Source organism: Elephas maximus, chromosome 6 (assembly GCF_024166365.1).
Source record: "Elephas maximus indicus isolate mEleMax1 chromosome 6, mEleMax1 primary haplotype, whole genome shotgun sequence".
Taxonomy (NCBI): domain Eukaryota; kingdom Metazoa; phylum Chordata; class Mammalia; order Proboscidea; family Elephantidae; genus Elephas; species Elephas maximus.
The window spans coordinates 56,413,690-56,438,650 of NC_064824.1; the positions used below are offsets into that span (position 1 = coordinate 56,413,690).

Consider the following 24,961-nt stretch of genomic DNA (forward strand, 5'->3'; position numbering starts at 1 on the left):
ATTGATTTTCTGACCAAAGACTTTCCTTTAGTAATTGTTGTAGCTTTGGTTTAGTTTTTGCAAATTCTCTAAGCTTATGTTTATCTGTAAATGACTTAATTTCACCTTCATATTTGAGACAGGGTTTTGTTGGATATATGATTCTTGGCTGTCAGTTTTTCTCCTTCAGTGCTGTATATATATGTCCTCCTGTTGCCTTCTTGCCTGCATGGTTTCTGCCGAGTAGTCTGAACTTATTGATTCTCCTTTGTAGGTGACTTTTCTTTTAACCCTGGCTGCTTTTAAAATTTTCTCTTTATCTTTGGTTTTGGCAAGTTTGATGATAATATGACTTGGTGATTTTCTTTTGGGATCTATCTTGTATGGGGTTTGATGAGCATCTTGGATAGATATCCTTTCATCTTTTACGATGCCAGGGAGGTTTTCTGGCAACAGATCTTCAACAATTCTCTCTATTTTCTGTTATTCCTCCCTGTTCTGGAATTCCAGTCACTCGCAAGTTATTCTTGATAGAGTCCCACGTGATTCTTAGGGTTTCTTCATTTTTTTAAATTCTTTTATCTGATTTTTCTTCAAATATTTTGGTGCCAATTGCCTTATCCTCCATCTCTCCAATTTTGCATTCCAATTTTTCAGTTCCGGTCCTCTGACTTCCTATTGAGTTGTCTAATTCTGTAATTTTACTGTTAATCTTTTGAATTTCTGAATGCTGTCTCTCTATGGATTCTTGCAGCTTATTAAATTTCTCACTATGTTCTTGAATAATCTTTTTGATTTCTGCAACTGCTTTATCTGTGTGTTCTTTGGCTCTTTCTGTACATTGCCTAATTTCATTTCTGAGGTCATCCCTGATGTCTTGAAGCATTCTGTATATTAGTCTTTTATATTCTACATGTGGCAATTCCAGGAATATATCTTCATCTGGGAAAGGTTTTGGTTCTCTGATTTGGGGGTTTGTAGAAGTAATCATGGTCTGCTTCTTTACGTGATTTGATATTGACTGCTGTCTCTGAGCCATCTGTAAGTTATTGTAATGATTTATTTTATATTTGCTCACTGAGTCTTATCTTCTTGTTTTGTTTCAGTACACCCAGATGGGCTAGTAGAGTGTGCTACCTTGATTGTTGGAGCCTTTGAATCACTTATGTCCTGTTGCTAGCTTGTTTGAGCTGTTACCAGGTATATGAGCCTATGAGTCCATTCACTGTTCTTGAATAGAATCAGCTCAGGTGTCCTGATAGTGGATTACCTAGTGTGTGGTGTAGGCTCTCACCTACTATCTTAGAGGAGTAGTGGTAATGGTTGTATGCACCAGTTTCTAGTAGCGGCAGGGGGTCACACTCTCAGGAGGGCAGGGTGCTGATAGCCTTCCCCCAAGTGCCAGTGAGGACGGAACATCTCTGTTCTCTGTAGCGCTCTGGTGCATGGGCTCTGCAGCTGTAACTTAGGCACCCAATGCTTGTACCTCTAAAGACTGGTAGGCACCACTATCCTCAGACCCCATTAGCAGATGGCTAGGTGGTTTGGATGAAGCCTCAGCCCTCAGTTCCCTCCTGTGGGGACACATTTGAATTTTGATGTTGGTAAAGAATCTTGACTACACCATGGACTGCCAGAAGAAGAAACAAATCTGTCTTGGAGAGGAAGTACAGCCAGAATGCTCCTTAGAAGCAAGGGTGGCAATACTTTGTCTCACTTATATTGGACATGTTATCCGGAGGGACCAGTCCCTGGAGAAGGATATCACGCTTGCTAAAGTAGAGGGTCAATGAAGAAAAGACTCTCAATGAGATGGATTGACACAGTGGCTGCAATAGTGGACTCAAACATAGCAACTATTGTGAGGATGGCACGGGACCAGGCAACATTTCGCTCTGTTATATATAAGGTTGGTATGAGTTGGAGCTGACTCCAACCTAACAGCAACCAGGCTTTTATTTATATATTTCTAAAGATTTTGCCTACCTTTTTTTTTTTTAATCCCACAGCATTTTTTTCTTTAAGCATGACTGTGGAGAGAAATTTGTGCTTCCATAGCTCCTGTTGTGGAAGCAACAACCATGGCTGTCTTCTAAATTGAGTGTTCACCCTTTAGGTGAAACCTGGGTCTTTCCACAAGGTTCATTCAAGTAGCAGTTTTTGAAGAATTTGCTCTAAGCTGCACCCCTTTTGTGTGTAAAGGCTTGTTTGTAAGATGATTTAACCCTAATAACTTCACTATGCCCTTCTCCAAATTCTGACTAAGATAATTATCTTCCTAATATGTCTCAGGCTTTCTTGTTTTTTGTTGTATTTCTGATTGTTATTGCCAAAAACTTTCACTGATCTAAGTGGAGAGGCTGGTGGAGTGGAGGGAGGAAGGCCCTTGCTGGGGATCAACAGACTTGGATTTGGATGTTGGCTCTGTTAATTAGCTTCATGACCCCTGTGCAAATCAGCTTCCCAGGGTCTCTGTTTCTTCATCAGTAAAACAAAGGGCTTGGAAAAATAAATATAGCCTGAACCAAATGATAAGAGAGGTCACCCTGTGTGCTTATGTTGTGTCCTTCTGTGAATGGTATGTAGCACTTTGGGACTCATTCCTCTCATTGGTCCCCACACAATACCTCTGCTTTACCCTGGGAGGTTAGAACATAGTGTGGGTGTATATGGAGGCCATTTTAAGCATTTAAGCTAACTAGGCAGGTTTGTTGGTCCTCGTCTGTTTAGGAGTTTCTCTCTTCTTTGTCTCTCTCTTCTCTCTTCCCCCTTACTTTTTTTTTTTTTTTTCAACAAAGGGAGTTTTTTTTGTGTATGTGTACTTCAGGTGAAAGTTTACAGAGCAAATCAGTTTCCCATTCAATAGTTTATACACAGATTGTTCTGTGACATTGGTTGCAGTCTTTGCAATTTGTCAGCACTCTCTCCATTACCACTCTGAGTTCCTCATTTCCACCCGGCCAGATTTCCTGCCTTCTCATCTTTGCTTTTGGGCAGATGTTGCCCTTTTGGTCTTGTATAGATGATTGTTCTAAGGAGCACTTTCATCATGGATGTTACTGTTTATTTTACAGGACTGTTTGTAATTTGGCTAAAAAGTGACCTCAGGGAGTAGCTTCAGATCCAAGTTAGAAGGGTGTTTAAAGGCCATAGTCTTAGGGGTTCCTCTGGTCCCCCTTGTGCCAGTAAATCTAGTCTGTTTTTTATGAATTTGAGTTTTTTCTACGTTTTTTTCCCTGTCTAACCAGGGTCTTCTACTGTGATCCTGGTCAGAGCAGTTGGTAATGGTATCTGGATACCAGCTAGTTCTTCGGGTTCCGGGCTAGTAGAGGCTGTGGTTTCTGTGATCCATTAGTCCTTGCAGACTAATTGTTTCCTTGAGCCTTTAGTTTTTTTTTTTTTTTTTTCACTCTCCTTTGCTCCTGATGGAAAGAGACTGTGTTAGTCATCTAGTGCTGCTGTAACAGAAATACCACAAGTGGACAGCTTTAACAAAGAGAAACTTATTCTCTCACAGTCTGGTAGGTTACATGTCCAAATTCAGGGCACTGGCTCCAGGGGAAGGCTTTCTGTCTCTGTCAGCTCTGGAGGAAAGTCCTTGTCGTTAGTCTTCCCTTGGCCTCAGAGCATCTCAATGCAGGAACCTCAGGTCCAAAGGACATGCTCTGCTCCCTGCACTGCTTTCTTGGTGGTATGAGGTTCCAAATTCTCTGCTTGCTTCCCTTTCATTTTATCTTGTAAAAGGTAGTGCAGGCTATACCCCAGGGAAACTCCCTTTTTATTAGATCAGGGATGTGGCCTTAGTAAGGGTGTTAGAATCCCACCCTAATCCTCTTTAACGTAAAATCATAATGACAAAATAGAGGACAACCACACAATATAGGGAATCATGGCCCACCCAAATTGATACACACATTTTTGGGGGGACATAATTCAGTCCATGACAGAGATCAGTAGTTGTATCTTAGATGGCTGCTCTCAAGCTTTTAAGACCCCATACGCTTGCTACTCACCAAAGTAGGATGTAGAATGTTGTCTTTGGGTTATATTATGCCCATTGACCTAGATGTTCCCTGAGGCTATGATCCTTAGTCTTCAAGCCCAGTAACAGTTCCACAAGGTATTTGGTTATGTCTGGGATGTTTCCATGACTGTGCCCCATGTGCTTTATTATATATATAAATATACATGTAGCACATACAAATATGTATGTGGAAATGTCCACAGCCAAACCTATGTATGCATATGAGTGTACTCCCATACGCCCTTCCACACCTATTCAGCATACATATCTACCTATGTATCTACTCATAAATTGTTATCACTGTTGTTGCAGTATTGTATATGTTACAGTACTTACTGTCAATTGCTTTTTATTCTTGGGTAAATCTCAGTGTCTTCGCTTGTTGGCCATGTTGTGCTGACTTGCCCTGTACTACGTACTGCCTTTCCCTTCTCCAGAGTTAACGTGTTTACTCTCCAGTTTGTGATTTCCCTCCCTCCCCCTCCCATCCCTGGTAACCGTCAAAAAATGTTTCTTTCTGCATGTAATCTTTTTCTTGACTATTTATAATAGTGATCTTATACGATATTTGTCCTTTTGTGATTGACTATTTCACTCGTCTTAATGTCCTCCAAATTCATCCATGTTGTGAGATGTTTTGAAGATTCCTTGTTATTTTTTTTGTGTAGTATTCCATTGTGTGTACCACAGTTTATCCATTTGTCTGTTGTTGGGCACTTAGGTAGTTTGCATATTTTTGCTATTGTGAGTAATGCTGCAATGAATATGGGCATATATCTCTATTCTTGTCACGGCTCTTAGTTCTGTAGGATGTATACCTAGGAGTGGGATTGCTGGATCATGTATTTTTCTTTCTAGCTTTTCAAGGAAGCACCATACCATTTTCCATGGTAATTGTACCATTTTACATTGCCAACAACAATGTATGAGCGTTCCATTCTCCCTATAACCCATGAATTAGTGGAGGGAAGAGAGGAACTAAAGGAGACTAACTTCATGATGAAATAATGGCCCTTTTGTCTGTTCCCCTTGCCGTAGAGATAGTTTCATGTTTTGTTTTAGACCTGGACAGTTGTGTTGTTTTACAAGCTCAGTACAATCCTGCTTAAAAATACAGCACGGTATTAAAAGGATTCAGGTATAAGGCCACAGACCCATTCTACCCACTTCTCCAACCCCCTGCCTTGCATCCTCAGTCATAACTATATATGGTAAAAGCCTACTGGAGTGGGTACTGTTTAAGTGGGGCCCCTGACATCAGGGTTCAAATGTGTTCCCACTATGTTTATTTTGCAGATGCTTATAAGGTATGCTTCATTCTGATAACTTCTCAGAATGTTTTCCTTGTGGTTATATAATTAATAAAAAAAAAACTGTAAAACATGCCTTTAACCATATAGCTTCCTTCCTAACCCCACTATCTTTTAGATTCCATGGTTTAATGTTTTCTTCTCTTGGTGAACTGGGGTTGGGAGACTTGAAAGACTGTGCCAGACGTTTTACAGTAATGTGCCCACATTTAGCCTCATAACCTTAATTAGATGTGGAATGTTGAGAATGCACTGTTGTGTGTGTGTTTAACTTTTATAAGAAGACTGAACTCTGATCACTTCATTAAACATTATAAAACATTTCATGTGTCTTCAGCATTCAGTTTCCTTTCTTAGTTTAGTAATAGAAAATTAATGTAAAACTCAAGTTACTTTTCTATTATCCTAAGCAGTCTGTTTGTTTGAACACAAGTTACCTCTGTGTAAGTATTCAAGTTACATTCCAACTTACAACCTTTATTTCTCCCTCCTCCTTTTTTCTCTTTAGAAGCAAAAAAAATCATCGAAAATGTTAAAGGCTGTTCTGAAGAAGAGCCGAGAGGGAGGAAAGGGAAGCAAGAAGGAAACAGGTATGTATACAAGAAAGAGTTGAGCAAGTTTGGTAGACATTGGGCAGCAAGATTCCACTCCAAGCAGGGCAGCTTTCATTGCTTTGGTTTGGGTCAGAGAGATTGATCTAGGTTAGAACAAACAGCATACTAGATGCTGTGAGAAACTGGTGGGATGGAAGTATGTGTATGTGTATACATAGATATATGTATATGTATACACACACATATGTGCACAAATTTTTTTTACCTTTTTGTAAAAAATATATATAACACAACATTTGCCAGTTCGACATTTTTCATGTGTAGTTTAGTGATATCAGTTACATATATATGTATTTTAAGCTAAGGTCTAAATATATTTCTGAGCTTTCACATGAGAAGTGACTTTGATAATTGAGTTTGGGTTCTGAACCAAATCTTTCCCCCAGGAGACCTTTAAGGTTCATAATTTTAACAAGTAGTTCAGATCACAAGGCAATCAAAATTACAAACATTGAGGGATAGCAGGTGTGTTCAGGAATTCGGTTTCTAGAAAGCTCTTTCCCTTTTCCCACATGAGATTGCATTTTATATGTTTGACCAACTGCTGGCTGACTGGTCTTCATCTTTTTGAGTATCAAATTTTACCCATAACAGGTGTAGCTGTGCTTAATGCCAGACTGCTAGTTTTCATTATGATGAGAGCTACTTTTAATTTGGCTAGGATTTCATTCCTGCTTGTGGAGTTCTGGTGCGTATGTGGTCATTGTGACTCTAATAACATTGAATTCCATGCAGTAAACTCTGTCTTGGTTACTGCTGAGTATTATATCCTATTTCTCATGCAAGAAACTATGTATTCTCTCCTTATTGCACAATTAAAATCTGTTAACATGACTTAATTTCCCCGAAATATGACCTTTCATTCTATGGAAACTCATGTTAATCCAGATTGGTTGAGGAATGGCTAAATACTCTGATTTTCTGAGTTACTGTATATGTCCCATATTAAATAACATTTCAGTTTTAATTTTATTAAAATAAGCATATTGCCAAAACATCATCATTAAGTTACAGTTAACTCTTCAATTCAGTAGCTCTACAGGAGAATAAATGGACTGCTGAATGTTTTGGTTATATGGAACCTAGGTAAAATTTCTGTTTATTACCACTTATCCCATAATCTAAGTCTGCAGAATGGCGAACTCACCTTAAAATAGAACCTATTTCCTAGTGTTGCTGTGAAGATTTCACTATAAGCCTGAGTAAGCACGTACAAAGAAGATCCAGTTTTTAATGATATAAACAGGAGGACCACAGTTAGCTCTTAACCTTAGAGAAACAACCCCTTGCTTTGAATAATTAGAATTGTTACTATGGAGAAGTTTTTCTTTAGTTCACTTGATTTCTTTCCAGGGGGACATTGACCCTCTGCTGGGTCACGGCCAAAACGTTCTTCTCATTAGTTCTCCGAAAGCTGTTAAAAAAAAATAAATAACCCGCCTGCCCCCCGCCCCCCCCCGCCCCACTTTTGGCTCATCTGACATTTATCCTAGGAACCTTATTTGCTTCTTTAGAAGCCCTTGTAGTTTCCAGCATAAAGTTAGATTCTAAGCTGTCTGTCAGGGTTGGGGCTGCCACCTCCCCAGGGTCGCCCAGCCAAAATTTCCTTGTCAGTCAGTCTTCCACAATAGATCTGCCATCCTCTTTAACCAGAGCCGGACTCATGCGAAACAACAGTTATTAATGATCTTGGAAACCCGTGCCTTTCAGACAGTCCAGACAGTGAATGTAGTTTGCGTTTGAAACTTTTCCAGTTTCAAAGCACATGATTTTGGGGGTTTATTTCTCCCTTTGGTCTTTAAGAGCAACTACTGCTTTTTCTGAATTTTTTCTTCGTAATTCCCACATTATGGCTGTTCAGTAATACATACCAACTTGAAAAAAGAACGGGAACATTTTTTATAAAACATCTGTATGGTATGTGCCTTTTCTCTCAACTAGAACCTGGTTAATTAGTTTGGGAACAAAGCAGACGGAATTTTAAATGTTGGTGAAGTTATATCACAAGATGATTGGGGGAAATACTTAGAGTTTAACCATTCATATGTTGAGTTCTGTGCCAGCTATCATTATGTAAGTCAAGTAAATCATATCTAAGTTTCTCTATAAATTGAAGCTGGTTAATCTCGTGAGACTGCTCTGAAACTTGGGTAATAGTATCTCCTGCAATATGGAAAAATTTTGTTCTACTGTTTCTAATTAAAGCCACGCTTTGTTGCAAAGACAAAGGAAACTTCATTTTTATGTTCTTGAACTTGCAGTCATAGAAATTTAGGAAATATTTGTTTAAAAAATTGATTTCAGCTTTTCATATACTTGGTAAATCACTATTACGAACAATCTGGAACTCTCCTTTTATGTTGAACCTATTTTGAGAATTTGGAAAATACAATTGTAGTTAAATTTTGTATCTTCCAAAATAAAGATGGAATTTTTCAGAAGTATTAAAAAGTTGCCTTCCCTCAATCCCTATCCCTAAAAGTAACTGCACTTGTATCTACTTTAAACTATTGGTTAAATTCTAACAGGTATTGAAATTCAAGTTATATGTATATAAGAATATTTGCAATATTCACAGTGAGATATTATTTAAAGTCATTGAGTGAATTCTAAAGAATTAGCAAAACTTTCTTTAAAAAAAGGTTATGCTTTTTTCCCCTAGGAAATACTTACAGCTGGGCAAAAAGTATTTTCTGGAGGTTATAGAAGCATGTTGGAGAATACAGTGTTAAGAACTTTAAAAATAATTTTTGGGCGTGTACATTCACATTGTCCCCACTATTCCATCAGTGCAAATGAGCATTGTATTTCTCTTGACCTTGAGTTGGGACTGAAGGAGCAAAAATCAATATTGGACTATAGTAGGGGGAAGGTCCAGGCAAGGGCATCTATTCTTTCTCTCCCTGGTCTTGTGTTAAGGCCTTGATCTAAAATAAACAAATGAAGCGCTATCTTTATTTTGAAGCTCTTCATAGAGGTTTACAACTGTCTACCACATGTTTAGTTTAAATGACCTTTACTGTCAAAAAACTTTCTCGTTACTACTGTTAAACTATTCCTTACTTTAAAATTAAATAATCACTGCACTTTAGCATTGGAAATATCCTGATATCAAGTCTGTAACTAATAAGACTTTAAGGTGGATAGAATAGCGACATATAAAATTAGTATTTTTCTATACAGCAGCACAGTTTAAAAAATGAAATTGGGAGTCCCATTTATAATAGCAACAGAAACTTTAAATATCAACCTAAAAAAATGCACAAGTCTCATATTGAATAAAATGATAAGCGTTTACTGAAGGCCGTAAAAGAGGACCTGAATAAATGGAAAGAAATACCATTTTCCTGAATGGGCAGATGTATTATTTTAAAGTGACTAATTCTTCCAGAATTATCTATGTATTCAATTCAGTCCCTAATGGAATTCCAACTATTTTGAAATACAATATAACAAATTAATTTTAAAATTCATCTGGAAGAGAAAGTACATAATTTTATTTTGAAATAACTTTAGACTTATAAAAAAGTTTCTAAAATAGTAGAGTTCCCAGTATCCTTCATGTGATTTCTGTTAATAGTGTAAACCAGGAAATTAACATTAATACCCTGAACTGATTTACAGACCTTTTTTGAATTTTGCCAATTGTCCCACTAGCGTCCATTTTCTACTGTAGGATCCAGTGTAGGATCCCATATTGCACTGAATTTTCATGTCTTCTTTAATCTGGAACAATTCTGTAGACTCCATTCGTCTTTTATGATCTTGATACTTTTCAGAGTCCTGGCCAGTTTTGTAGAATATTCCCTCAGTTTGGGTTTGCTGATGATTTCTCATGGTTATATCGAGGCTCTGCATTATTGACACAAGTAGTGTATCCTCAGAATATCATATGAGGGGGTACCTGCTGTTGATACGTGGTGGTGGTTGTATTGTGTGCTGTTGACTCCGACTCATGGTGTCCCTATATGACCTAGTAGAAATTCCCTATAGGGTTTCCTAGGCTTGTAACCTTTACGGGAGCAGATCACCAGGTCTTTTGGATTTGAACTTCTGACTTTCGTTAGCAGTCCAACACTTAAACCATTACTCTGCCAGGGTTCCTTTGTTGGTACGCGTTACTTCTGGTGATGTTAACTTCGATCCTTTCATTAAGAAGGTGTCTGCCAGGCTTTTCAATTGTAATTCTTGTCATTTTTGCCTGTGATAACCCTCTAATGGAGGGATACTTTGAGACTACACAAATACTTTATTTCTCATTGTACTTTCATCCATTAATTTTAGCACCCATCAATGTTTTCTTGCCTGAAACTTATTTCTATAGTGTTTGTCAAATGGTGGTTTTCTATTTTCATCATTTATTCTACCTTTATTGGTAGTAATTCTACTAGAAGAGCTGTCCCTTTTCTCCCATTTATACTTATTTAATTCTATGGAGATTTATTTTATTCTATCAATTCTAATTTCTTACTGTTATTCTTTTTTTTTTTTTTTGCTCAAATTGTCCCATTTTTGGCCATTGTGAGCTCCTTTAAATTTGTTCCTGTGTCCTTTTCACGTGCCCTCATAATTTTTTGAGCACTTTCTTACTCTGTAGCACTACAAGTTGTTTTAGGCTCATCTTTGTACTTTCCCTGCCTCACCTCTGGAATCAACTCCTGGCTCCTTTCACTGGGAAATGGTACTTAAGAAACTAAGCTCTGGTTGCTAGTTGTGTTTATTGCTACTGGGGTGCCATTGTTTCTAGGCCTTCTCAGCAGACAAGCTAGGAAATATATGCAAGTATACACATTTTTTTTTTTTTACACACGCCTTTATTTATCCATCTGTATCTGTATATATAACTAAAAACCATGAATTCACAATGATGCTTCTGACTGCAATTCAATACTGTAGAATTTATTCTACCATTTGTATAATTCCTTTCTCTTACAGTGTTAGAAATGCATTTCATTATCCACTTTATCCACGTTATGTTTTCTTAACTGCTGAATCCTAGTATGCATGAAAAGTAGAGAAACAAATGTCGTTCTTAAAATTTATCTTTCTCTAGCTTTAGCTTCTTTCTTTGCTATAGCTCCTAGGAAGCTTAGAGGCAAATGTTTGTTCATTTGTAGCAAACGGAGCTCTAAGTTGTGGCAAGTTTATTCATTTTAATTATCAAGTTTATTTTAAAAAACTGTTCATAGGTTGATAATTTGGAGCTAGGTTCAGGCAGAAGGCCTAATTTTAGTTGCTGTAGTTTGGAGGTTCCTTGGTAGTCATTCCACGAATATTCATCATTTATTGCATGTCAGACATAGTGCTCAACTCTGGAGCCAGTGGTGAACTAGGCCAGGGTTTCTCAACCTATTGACATTTTGGGGCTGGATAATGAGTTCTTCGTAGGGGGAGCTGTCTTGTGCATTGTAGGTTGTTTAGCAGCTTCCCTGGTCTCTACCTATTTATATACCTGTAGTAAACCCCCCACCCCCCAAGTCACAACAACTGGAAGTGTCAGATGTCCCCCTTGGGGGCAAAAACCACTCTCCCCACAGTTGAGAACTACTGAGTTAAACCACATAGTTCTGAGTGTGATGAGCGTGACAGAAAACATCAAAGGATGCTGGGGATGTGTGTAGTTAAGCCTCTCTCTAACTTGGCGGGAGGAGAGGTATCAAGGAAGGCATCCCTGAAAAGAACTAATTCCGGAACCTAGAGTGTGAGTAAGAATGAGCTGGGTGAGAAAGACAGTGGTGGTGGATATGTGAAGAGGACCTAGAGAGGTAGGCAAGGGCCCATCTCAGGCTGCCTGGTTTTCAACATCTCCATTGAGCCAGCAGCCTCAGCTGTCTTTTCATTCCATCCTCTCTCATCGCACCTCTCCCTTTCTTAATATTATTTGACCACTGAATGAAAAGTATTGATTCTACTTTTACTTCTTCTTGGAATCCTTGTGGTACACTCTGTCCTTTGGAACTAGAATGTTTATTGGTTCTGGTTCGTACTTTTTGGATCATAGTCCTGGTGCAGCCCTGACCTCAATGTGTTAGATGTTATGTGTTAGTAGATGTGTTAGTAGATGATTCATTCCCACTCTGGACGGCAAGCCCTTCAGATATGCTGACAAGGCCTTGTTTATCTTGGCATCCTGGTGCCCAGTGCTCAGCCCTCTCCAGACTGTCCTCGTTGCTTGGTATTGGTCTGGAAGTAGCTCCAAGTTGGGGCAGAAGAGCAAAGTTCGGTAAATTTTTAATTGTGGCACTACCTGAATTAAAGTATAGACTGGTTAAGGAACAGTTGCTTAATATGCCAATATAATAACACTTTACTAGTCTTTTCCTTTTGGTTTAATTTCTTTTTTTTCAGCAGGGGGACTTAGTTTGAAGGAGTTTATTAAACGTTAGAAGCAATTTATTAAACACTGACCTTTACCTTTCCATCATTAAAACACAGTATCTGGTACTTAGGATTGACAGGCGTTTGTTGCATTGAGCCAGATTACTTGTGCAGAAGGATATGCTTATCCTTGGGTATCAGATAGCATTCTTATGTTGTTGTTGTGCTTAGGAACCATTGAGTTGGCTCATTAGGGACCTTACATATAACAAAACGTTGGCAGGTCCTGTGCCATCCTTAAAGTTGTTGCTATGTTTGAGCCCATTGTTGCAGCAACTGTGTCAGTCCATTTCATTGAGGGTCTCCCACTTTTCCCCGACCCTTAGTTATAAGCACCAGAAACCGACCTTTTCCAAAAAAAAAAAAAAGGATTGAGGGAGTTTACTGAAAGAGATTAGGCCTAGTTTGGGGCAGGATCAAAGGGAGGCAACTCAGTCAGAGCCATTACCCCAAATCACTCCAAAGAGGTCATGAGGGCAAGACTGCCAACCTCTACCAAGTGCTAAATGGTCCTATTTGCACTGCTGATGTCAGCAATGTGGCCACTGCTGCCATTGCTGCCTCTGGAAGCCATTTATTACCACCAACAGTCGACTGGAGAGAATAAGACGCAGTGGATCATTCTTTACATGTGGTGTTAGGTGAACCTGAATGGCTGAGCCTGGTTCACATGCCTGGGTTCTAGCTGCAAGAGAGGCTGGAAAAATGAGTCTCTGAATTTTTTTTTTTAGCTTCTGTAGGGCGAGGTAGACTATACCTTCCACCAAGACATGTGTTGTGGAGAAGTCTTCAATCTTGGACATGGGGCAAATACTCCCGCCTTCAAAAACTTACAAAGCTCAGATACCTAGTGCCACTTGTTAAAATAGCTGACTGTGTCCATACAGCTAGTAAATGGCTCAGCTAGTTTTTTGGACTTTTTTAAATCTGTTGGTCTCTAAGCCAAAAACTAAAACCAAACCTGTTGCTGTTGAGTTGACTCCGACTCATAGCGACCCTGTAGGACAGAGTAGAACTGCCTCATAGAATTTCCAAGGAGAGCCTGGCGGATTTGAACTGCCGGTCTTGTAGGTTAGCAGCCGTAGGTAGCACTATACCACCAGGATTCCCGGTCTCTAGACAGTGACATACAATTCTATCTAAACTGTATGATCTAATAAAATTTGACAGTTGGTAGTGTGTTTTTTTTCTTTTAACCCTGGAGATAATGATCTCATTCTAAAAGAATTAGCTGGATGAGGCCTCTTGGCTTCCCTAGAGGGAAGTTGTCCCTCTCTCTCTGTGAGTCCCTTCTCCTGCCTTCCCTAGACTCTCTAGTTGCTTAGTGTTGGTCTAGAAGTAGCTCCAAATTGGGGTAGGAGAGCAAAGTTCAGTGACCTTTTAATTGTGGCACTGCCTCAATTAAAATGTAGACTGATTAAGGAACAGTTGCTTAATATGCCAAAATAATAACTGTTTATTAGTCTTTTCCTTTCAGCTTAATTATTTGTGTTCTTTTTTTTTTTCGCCCTAGCAGAAAGGCTTTGTTTGAAGCAGTTTATTAAAATAACATTTGACCTTCACCTTTCCTTCGTTAAAACCCAGGTGGTTGGCTCAGTGTACTTGTAATGGTGTTAATTAAGGCATTGAATAGTCTTTAAGCTTGTATGTGTGTTGAATTAATCTGTTAGTTTTGCATCTAATCCTTCACTTTGAATTTGAAGTGAAAGGAAGCTGTTTGCTTCTAAAGTTTAAAAGCCATTGATGTATTGTTTAAACTTTGGATTTTAAGCCATTCCAGGCTGCAGTCTGGCTTTCAGTAGTACCTTCTAAAAATGTTTCAATACAAACGATGCTTTGTTTTATCCAGAAAATACGAAGCTGCTTTTGATTATTCTGTGCTGCATTGCCCATTTTCTGTGGTTGTGGACTATTATTTAGGAATTTAGTGGAGTGGCTGTCTTGCTGAGCTATGGATATTTGGTAGCTTGTTGTTAACTGACTCTGAAAATATTTCCCAAGCAACAAAACAAGTAGAAATACTTCAGTCTAAAGGTATTGCATTTCTCTTTTACCAGGGCATTTAAACAAGATCTGCAAAATATTAGGACGTGATTTAAACATAGACTAGAACCAGGCTGGTTTTTAGTAGGATCGGGGATGCCCTCCTTGTGGTTTGATCTGTTCCTTCATCAGTTTTTCTCTTTGTTGTCCACACACATGTTGCAGAGTCTGGAAAAGCAGACTTTAGAGTTAGAAGACGCAAATTCACATCCTAGCTTGACCACCTCCCAGTTAACTTGACTTTGGGCAAATTTCTTAAGTTCTCTAAGCTACCCTACAAGGATGTTGGCAGAGTTAAAAAGAAGAGAACTTTCGCAAAAACGTCTAGCTTGACATCTGGCTTATGCGAAATATTCAGTAAATCTTTTCTTTCTTGAGATAACTGTGCAGTGCCTTAATAAACAAACAAAACCCTTTAAAACTTCTTGTTCTTTCCCTGTTGAAAAGAAAGCAGGATTGCTTTCAGACAAAAAAAAAAAAAAGTAACATTTTAGAAGCTGCTGTTTTCCATAATTTACTATCTCCAGTTAACTGACTGTGCCATCAGCTTTTGTTACTAAAGGTCCTTTTACCGGCCTTATTTTTTCCCTGAAACAAAACTGGGAAAATTCTGAGTCATTTATCTGCTGTATGGTGGTTTATACTTTGGAATTAATTTTTCACCTTTTAGCTTATATCACTCAATTGCGTTTTGTCTTTATTTGTGAAGTTAACTGAATGGCTTTTTTCCTTGCTATAAGGATTTCAGAGAAGCCCTGGTGATGCAGTGGTTAAGTGCTCAGCTGCTAGCCAAACAGTCACTGGTTTGAACTCACCAGCCGCTCTGTGGGAGAAAGATGTGACAGTCTACATCTGTAAAGATTTCAGCCTAGGAAACGCTATGGGGCAGTTCTGCTCTGCATTATAGGATCACTGTGAGTTAGAATCAACTTGATGGCAATGGGTTTGATTTAGGTTTTAGTTATAGGGATTTCAGAAATTGGTAAGCACTTTGGGAGTAGGTTTTGAACTTTATAAAGTTTCTGAGATGTTTCATCTCAATCTATTCTTCATTAACAAAAGTCTTTATATGAAAGGCCCCTGTTCCTTATCCTCTTTGTAGCTTTCCCATATGTTTTAGGGAAATATGAAGGATGAAAGAGCAAGAGAATGAAGGGAGCAAATGCTTGCTGAGATTTTATCATGTGTGCCTTCCCATCATAAACCAAGCAGGTCTATCTGGAACTCCCTCATTCCTGCAAGGGGCATAATTAGAGAAAGCTCTGAACTGAGAGGAAGATGAAGTTAAGACTCGTTCTGGATCTTCCACTTTTATGGCCGTTAAAACTTTCAGTTAAAAAACCCAAAGCCGTTGCTGTCGAGTCAATTCTGACTCATAGCACCCTGTAGGAGAGAGTAGAACTGCCCCATAGGGTTTCCAAGGATCAGCTGGTAGATTCGAACTGCTGACCTCTTGGTTAGCAGCTGTAGCTCTTAACAATTGTACCACCAGGGCTCCAGAAGTCACCCTAGAAGATATGGCAAAATTCTCAAACACTAACATGTATTTATTTGAACCTCTTTTTGTGTGTGTATATGTGTGTGTGTAAATGCAAAAGAAAACTTAATTTGCAATAGAACGATTGATAGCTGCCATGGAGTAAACTCCAGCTCACGGAGACCTTATGTACAACAGAACAAAAGGGCTGCCCCATCCTGCGTCATCCTCATAATCACCTGATGATGACATGTCCAAAGCAAACAAGCTGGACAATGTTTTGTTGTGATTTATAAAGTTTTCACTGGCTAATTTTCAGAAGTACATCGCCAGGCCTTTTATAGTTTGTATGTAATGTCTTACCTCTTTGTAAGGGATTGTTTATTCGCCTATGTAAGCAAATTTTCTAGATAATTTTAAGGTTATCTAGCAAACTTCTTTCCAATACCAAATGTTAAAAAATTTAGATTTTGATATTGAATTAGTACATTTTTATTGTTCTTATTGTAAGTGATACTGTATTTCAGTGATTATAAAACCTGCCATTATCTTATGTACTACTAAGAAAAAACATGTCAATTAAACTGACACAATACTTTATCACTTGGAATGTTTATGCTATATGTAACGAAGATTTCTTTTAGACTTATATAAGATTTATTTTTTAATCACCTCTTTTCCAGGGAAGGAGCTCTGGTGGCATAGTGGTTAAGAGCTTGGCTGTGAACCAAAAGTTGGCAGTTTCAATCCACCAGCTGCTCCTTGGAAACCCTATAGGACAGTTCTGCTCTGTCCTATAAGGTCACTGTGAGCCAGAATCGACTTGATGGCAATGAGTTTTTTCCATATAAAGCTGTCGAAGATATTTAAAATGCATTGTATACGAAGTCTGATTCTTCTGAATTATTTTTTTTACTTAGTTGTCAGTACCCTTGTTCTTCCACACTACATCATCTTATGTGCCATTAAGAACATCAGTGACCAGTGTTTCTTGGGTCCTTGTCTGTTTTCTCCGGTACTTCCTTCCAAGCTGCAGGCATCCATTCTGCAGGGATTGATGCCATCCCCTCCAAAATCTCAAAAGGAGGTTTTAATGGAAAGCTTTCAGAGAAAATCTAGAGTTCTCATTCCTTCCACAGTGGACTTTAAGTGGTTTGCTGACTGAAACCGTGTAGGGGTTACTATCATCTAGTCTCTCCAGCAGATGTAATGACCCAGGTTTGCAGATGCACAGACATGACCTCCATGTCACAGCCACTGCCTGGTGATAGCAATTTTGAGATACCATTAACTGTAGTATACGTTTTGGTTTTGGAAAATATAAAAAGGTGAAAAAATACTGGCCTTTGAATCAGTGTCCAATATGCTTGTTGTAGAAAACTTGAAAAATATTGGTAAGAATGAGAAAACAAACAGAATGTTCAGTATCTTTTGCTTAATCCTTTTTACTTAATATCTATATCTTTGAAAAATGTATAATGTTTCACTGTATCAGCATACCATAATTTTTGTGTGTGTAAAAAATGGCATGGGAGCAGTGTCTGACCTCCTCTAACTTCACGGGAAAGGAGAATCAAGGTCAACAGTCCGAGCCTGATTCCTGTGAGGCAGAGGTCAGATATGCCTTCTGTCTCCACCGTCTTTACCAACTCTGACACCATCTGTCCCTTCCATTGTGCTCTCTACTATGTTCGATAATTCATTGCAATGGCCACGCAGAACTCACAGACCGTACTCACAATTATGGGGTTTATTAGGGAAGGAACAGGTTACAATTCAGGCTCAGGAACACTCAAAAGATATGCTGCTTCCATCAGGACAGCCTCTTCCCAGCCGTGCTTGCAGGCACGCCCTTCCCTGGCCCGCAGTGTCTGCCCAAAGGCACTTGCTCCATGGGTCAGGAGGCCCACCCTGCCATCTCCTTCTGGTCTTTCCTTCCTTGGTGGTGGGCTCTTCTCCTCTCTGCTCTGGAATTGGCTCTCTTTTAAGGCAGATCTGAGCAATCCCCTTGGTGGAGCACAATTATCACACCGTCCCGCCTGATCACTTGGGTGGGAGTTAGAAGACCATGGCTAAAAAAAGGCCACACAAAAGAGAGCTGGAACATTGCTGCATGTGTGTATGTTTTGTTTCCATGTTTTCTTATTCATTAAAAGAAAAACAGCTGGGAAATACAAATGTTTGTGTGAATCTTTGATTATTTTAGTAGAATAACCATGACACGGAGTAGAATTCCATGGCATGGAATTAATAATGAAAAAGATGTACTTATTAGAAGCTCTTGGCACCTCTTGCCAAATTGTTTTCCAGAAAGGTCATCTTGGTTGATACCTGTGTAAGCAGTGTGTGAGCATGCCTGCTTGTGTGTCCTTTATTAGTGTTGGATACATTGTGGATTTTTATAATCTTTACGAATTTAATAGGTTTTAACTTGTGTTTCATTTTTAGGTAGCGTTTCTTTGATGTTGGTAGACCTCTTTAAGTATTTAGTGCCCATTTATATTTCCTCTTCTATGATTGCCTCTTCATGTCCTTGTACATTCTTCTGTTGAGAATCCTTTTTTTTCTTTTAGTTTTTTATTGTACTTTAGATGAAGGTTTACAGAACAAACTAGTTTCTCATTAAACAGTTAGTACACATATTGTTTTATGACATTGGTTAATAACCCCACAACATGTCAACAATTCTGTTTAGGATCTTTTAAGAGGCTCACCAGCCTGGTCCTTCTCTTTTCCTAGTGTGGCCTCTGATACATAGTAGTGGGGTTTTCTTATAGTCACTCATGGGGGAATTTTTAATGAAATTACTCATAGTGAAACTGACTTTGTTAGATCACTAAAAATGTTTCTCTGCATTGTTAAAATTTCATACTCATGCTGAGGCTAGAGTTCTGCTAGTCTGGCTTATAGTCAAGAAATTTATTTTTTATATAGAAATCAGAATAAAAGCATAAAACTGACTAAAATGAGTCATCAGGCTGTCCACAGTACTTGACAGCATTTTGCCTCTGTGTGCAGCCAAAAAAAGTCTTCATTGCCTCCTCCTGCTTCCTCGTGGGGCAGATGTGCCAGAAGCCCGACTCCTGGTGAGTTCCTGAACAGCAGACAGGGATTGTTCTAGCAATATCTTCTTAAAAAATTGTTGCATGCATAAGTATAAACCTTTGTCCATAGCTGCATCTTCTAAGATTATTATATATAGACATTCTTTTTTAAAAAATATGGTAAAATAGTGAAATTGAAAATTTTAGATGTAGAAGGGATTGTAAAAATTGAGTTCTACTTCTTCCTTTTTTGAGGACTGTGTGGCAAAGGGAGTCCCTGAGTGATACAAATGGTTAACCACTCAGCTGCTAACCAAAAGGCTGGAGGTTCAAGTCCACCTAGCAGTGCCTTGGAAGACAGGCCTGGAGATCTGCTTCTGAAAAAAACAGCCGTTATAAATCCTGTGGGGTGCAGTTCTGCTCTGACATATATAGGTTTGCCATAAGTCAGAGTTGACTCAATGGCAGCTGGTTTACTGGTAGGTGGAAAGGAGACATTGAACGACTGCCCGAGATGATATAGCTAGTTAAAGCAAAGATGGTATCGCAGTGTTCTTTTTTGACTCTACAGTAGTGGTTCACTTTCTGTGTCTCTGACTTGCCCTCTTATGTTTATCCATAGCACCGAGTTAAAATAAAAAGGATAACATATCCCTAAGATATAAGCTAATAGATCTCCTTCATATTTATTTTTCCAGGAATGGGCATTTTGAGTTTGTTTTTTTTTTTCCTGAAAATATTATTTCTGAGATTATGTGGTCTTAATCTAGACTCGAGTTACTGTGAGTAATACCCCTATTTTTCTTTCTATATTTTAAAAGCAAGTTCTGCTTGGTGTCTTTGAGTCTGTTATAAATCTGACCTATTTTGATATCATTTGTTTTTGTAAAGCCATCTGAACTGCCTAAGCGTAATAGTTAAATATAATTAAGAAAAAAAGTCGCTGTTGAGGCGATTCTGACCTGTAGCAACCCTGTAGGACAGAGTAGAACTGCCCCATAGAGTTTCCAAGGAGCAGCTGGTGGATTTGAACTGCTGACCTTTTGGTTAGCAGCCATAGCTCTTAACCACAGCACTAGGAGGATTCCAGTTAAATATAATACACAAGTTTTAAAACACTAGAATGGTATTGAGAGAAAAATAAAGGTAATGTCTCCATTTCTTTTCTGTTTCCTTTTTCAGCTCCCAGAGGCGACTAATATCAACAGTTTTCTTATGTGATCTGTCTAGGTATTTTCTGTGCATATGCATGTACTCACACACACATGCACACATACACATATATATATCGTTAAGTAAACCCACATGGAATTTAAGATACATTTTATTCTATAAATTGCTCAGTTGATTGAATGGATTGTTAGACCTTTTTTTAAATATTAGCACATACTAGTATGTCTTTTTAAAGTTTCTCAGTATTAAATTTGGATGACTATATTTGCTTCATTATTCCCCAGTTGATGGACATTAAGCTGTATCCTTTTGATGTCCTCATTACAAGCAGTAGTATGGTGAACCTCTTTATATAACTTTTCATGCGTTCATGAGAATAATTGTAAGAAAAACTGTTAAGTTTGTGCATTTATAATTTTCCTAGATTTTGACAAGTTGCCCTTAAAAAAGGGAGCATTAAATTTTCAGTTTCACCAGCAATGTATAAGAGTGCTTATTTATTCCATCCTTACCAATATAGATTATAATCATAGTATCTCATCTTTGCCAGTACGACAGGCAAAGATCACATTTCATTGTTTTAATTATGTAAGTCTTCAGAATGAATAGATTTTTATGTGTTTATTGACCATTTGAAGGCATACAAGCCATACTTTCTGGGTGTGTATTCTGGCTCTACAATTTACCATCGTGTGAATTTGGGCAAATTACTTAACCTTTCTGTGTATTGTAAGCCTTTTATGAGGGTTAAATGAGCTTGTATTTGTAAAGTGCTTAAACTGTGCACATAGTATATATTATATAATTATTTGTAAAAAGTAAATAAAAACATAAATTTCTTTTTATAACCTGCATGTTCCTTTACCTAAAGGTTCAGTAAAGCTGTTTTAATCTTTTGTTAAATGGTTAACCATCAATAGTTTACTAACCCAGTTCTAAGCAAGTCAAACATATGTGTCATGTTTAAATTTGAAATTATAAAGCTGAAAAAGCCATTTAAGTCATCTTTCAGTCTTGATAGGATTAGGTTGAAGGATTTTGTATTGATTCTGTAAGTTTAATGTTAAAACCATACCAAGAGGTTACAAATCATTATTTCAGGCAGGTCAGCTCTCTTTCTTTCTCTGCTTTGTGTGAATTTTGATGCTGCTAATCTGATTAAAACCTCTTAATGCTACATCCTTAGCTCTAAGATTCTGAAGATTAGAGATTCTGGAGTGCTCCCCCCATTGATTAAGTTGTTACCATGGTCATTAGGCTCCCCAAACAGTACCTCAAATCTCGCCTGGTTTATGGAAGCAGTATTGTAAAGATAAATAAGAATTCTGCTGGTTTGGCTTCCAGGAACTTAGGTACGAGTCCCATCTTGGATGTACGTACCCACTGGTTCTCTTTGAGCAAATTATTTCATTTTTCTGAATTTCAGTTGTCTGTAAAATGAAGGGGATAATTTCTATGTCATATAGTAATTATGGGAAACCCTGGTTGCATAGTGATTAAGTGCTACGGCGGCTAACCAAAGGGTTGGCAGTTTGAATCTGCCAGGCGCTCCTTGGAAACTCTGTGAGGCAGTTCTACTCTGTCCTATAGGGTTGCTATGAGTTGGAATTGACTCAACGGCTCTGGGTTTGTATAGTAATTATGAGGGGCAAATGAAATGGTGTTGTTTTGGTTTTTTGTTTTTGTTTTAGCTTCAGGCATAATGTTGAAGATGTGGGGAATTTTTTTTTTTTTTTAACCACGTTATACTTGGTTTTGGAAAATGCGCGTTAAGCAAGGAAATAAAATACACTCATGTTGTTGTTGTTGTGTGCCATCAAGTCGCTTCCAGCTCATAGTGACCCTGTACGGCAGAGTAGAACTGCCTCATAGGGTTTGCTAGGCTGTAATCTTCATAGGAGCAGATCACCAGGTCTTTTCTCCCACCTGGCAGGTGGTGAGTTCGAATGGCTGACCTTTCAGTTAGCAGATAAGCACTTAACCATTGTGCCACCAGGGCTCCCTACACATATAAACATTTAAATTTGTGTCAAGAGTTTCTGATACTCATTGTTTTGAGGGGGAGGGGTAAGAGATCTCTCTTACTCTTACTCAGAGTATTAAAGAAATTGGCAAGTAGACCACAGTTCACCAGGAAATAAATCTTTCTGGGAGAAAAAAATGCAGGACTAATAAGAGTTGCTCTTTAGTGGTTAAGTGCTACAGCTGCTAACCAAGAGTTCGGCAGTTCGAATCCGCCAGGTGCTCCTTGGAAACCCTATGGGGCAGCGCTACTCTGTCCTATAGGGTCGCTATGAGTCAGAATTGACTCGATGGCAGTAGGTTTGGGGTAATGTATATAAAGCAATGTGCTAAATGCTTACATAATAGCTTATTTGTGAGTATCTTGCTCATTGTATAGCAAAGGAAATTGAAGCTTAAAGAGGCTAAAGATGTAGCTTAAGACCACCCAGTTTTACTAAGTGACAGAGCTAGAATTTGAACCCGGTTTGTCTCTGTCTCCAAAGCCTACTGCTTTGTGATTAAGAACATGGATTCCAAAGCCAGGCTGATTGAGTTCAATTCCCAGCTCCAGTTGGTTAACCTTACTGTGTTTCCATTTCTGCACCTGTGAAATGAGGATAGTCATAGCATCAGTCTACCTCCTTGGTTGTTGGTTATCACAAGGATTAAATGAGTTAAAGTGCTTAGAACAATGCCTGGACCATACTGAGCATTATATACATCTTTGCTCTTAATTATAATGTGTGGTAATTTCTATATTCTGGCTTTTTGCTTTTCTGCTCCTTGACACTCTCCTTTAAGGTTTAGTAAAGGGTGGTGTCTCAGATATTTCTGTTTCCTTAGCTCACTTGTCTGTATGGCAGACATGACCCTTGCCAGCCCACTGCAGATGGAGGGGAAGAGCCATGGTGAGAGGCATGTCCTTAGAGAAGTGCTGTAGGGACAGGTGCTGTAAACAGTCTGGGAGGGCATGTGTTTGCTTCAAGGGGGAAGGGATGTGAGGACTGAATGCAAGGATTCAAAGCCAGAAGCCTCTGTATCTGCAAAGAGAAAGTGTGTGAGTGTTTATTTGCATGTATGTGCAAGCACGTGCATGCACATGTACAGTCAAAGGTGTTGTATGCATGTAATTCAGTATTCACTGTGGCTTTACAAGAATGGGCCTTAGTGTAGTGGTTTAATGCAGTGATTCCTAAACCTGGTGGTTTACCTGGGGGCATTTGTGACAAATTCAAATTCCCACCAGACCTACTGAATCCCTCACCAGAGGTAGGATCCAAGCATCTGTATTTTTTTTTAATGCTAGCCAGTTACTACGGATAGCTGGCCAGGTTTGGGAGCCCATGGTGATGTTTGTGGAGCCCTGGTGGTGCAGTGGTTAAGAGGTATGGCTGCTAACCAAAAGGTTGGCGGTTAGAATCTACCGGCAGCTCCTTGGAAACCCCATGGGGCAGTTCTACTCTGTCCCAAAGGGTCACTCTGAGTCAGAATCGACTGGACGGCAACGGGTTTGGTTTTTTATGGGTTGGCGCTGATTGTTTCTGTGTGTGTGTGTGTGAGGCCACTCCTGACTAGCTATGGCAGACACATGTATGTAACATTGAAAATTCTTAGAAGAAGGTGATACCCCATTTTCACTAAACCCTGTTCTTGGCAGCCCTGTAAAGATAAATTTGAATGTAGGTATAAAAGCAGATGAGTGAAAGGATTGCGTTACAGAAATAACAAAAGGGATGGGATTGGATCGAAATAATTGGTGAATATATTTTATCAAATTCTTGTGTTTCTGCTGGTTCCTCATCAACATTTGCTTATTCTCATGCTAATACTGGCAAGTTGGATGCACAAAAAGTAGTAATTATTGAGTATAATGTTAATGTTTAATGTATATACAACTTCATAGAAATTGTTGGAGGGCTCTTTTCCCAAAGTAATTCTCAGAGAATGAATGAAGGTGTAACTCACATTCCTTATTTGTGTCTGAGAAATCATGATTAAGTAGAATGTTAATACGGTTAACTGTGTAGTGATACTATATCGACTTTGTTGCTAAGACATTTTACCAGGCATGTCTTTGAGGCTGCTGTTTTGGGAACCGAGCAATGATTTTTTTTTTTTTTTTTGGTGGTATTCATGGTGGAATAGAAATGTATCAAAAAAAACCAAAAAACCAAAAAAACCAAACACATACACACAAACTGTAAAGTCATCTTCCCCTCTTCCCCTCATTTTGTGTCGCCCAATACAGGCCTGAAGACCTAGTAATATAGCCACATGTATACGATTGATTTAGTTTGTAACTTTCTGGAATGTGAACTGAGTTGATTGTATTGCATTTTGAATGTGTTTTTGTGGGGAAGAAACTTTAAATGCTGCCTAGAAACTTTGAGGCATTTCTTCCAACGTGTTTATAGATCACATTTCTCTTGTGAGGAATTGAAATAAGATAAATGGTAGCAGTCTCTTTTACTTTCTCCCTTTCTCTTATAATGAAGCCTGTTGGCAGACAGCTTTGCTGACGGGACTGCCAGAGTTTGGATTTGAGTAGTTAGTGAGGAGGTGGTGTACTGGTTACGGTATTGTTCTAAAAATCTTTTTCCCTCTACTTATTTTTCCACCCCCAAAATGTCAGCATGTCCAGTATGACAGAATGTTCCTGATGATTCTCGTTCACAGAAACGTGACTTGCTAAACTATTTGGGGATGACAGTCAGAATTTATTAAGCGCCTAATAGTGCCCCATGTTTATTACGCACCTTAGGTAACGATCCCTGGTCTGGGGATACAGTACAGTGTAATGCCATGATTAGGAGTTCTGACCCTGGAAGTCAGGACCACCTGGGTTCAAATCCCAGATTGGCACTTAAGGCTGTGGAACCCTAGGCAAATAACCTAGTCTTCCTAAGCTTCAGTTT

The 24,961-nt window shown here is 38.7% G+C and overlaps 1 protein-coding gene across 7 annotated transcripts in view; it reads left to right on the forward strand.

Moving 5' to 3' along the window:
- Positions 1-24,961, forward strand: part of TANC1 (tetratricopeptide repeat, ankyrin repeat and coiled-coil containing 1) — a 307,158-nt gene that overhangs the window by 104,850 nt on the left and 177,347 nt on the right. For all 7 annotated transcript variants that reach the window (XM_049888783.1, XM_049888782.1, XM_049888776.1 and 4 more), the window contains one exon: positions 5,822-5,903. In XM_049888783.1, the coding sequence (XP_049744740.1) occupies positions 5,843-5,903 (61 nt within the window). In that variant the 5' untranslated portion in view covers positions 5,822-5,842. The remainder of the gene's footprint in view (positions 1-5,821; positions 5,904-24,961) is intronic.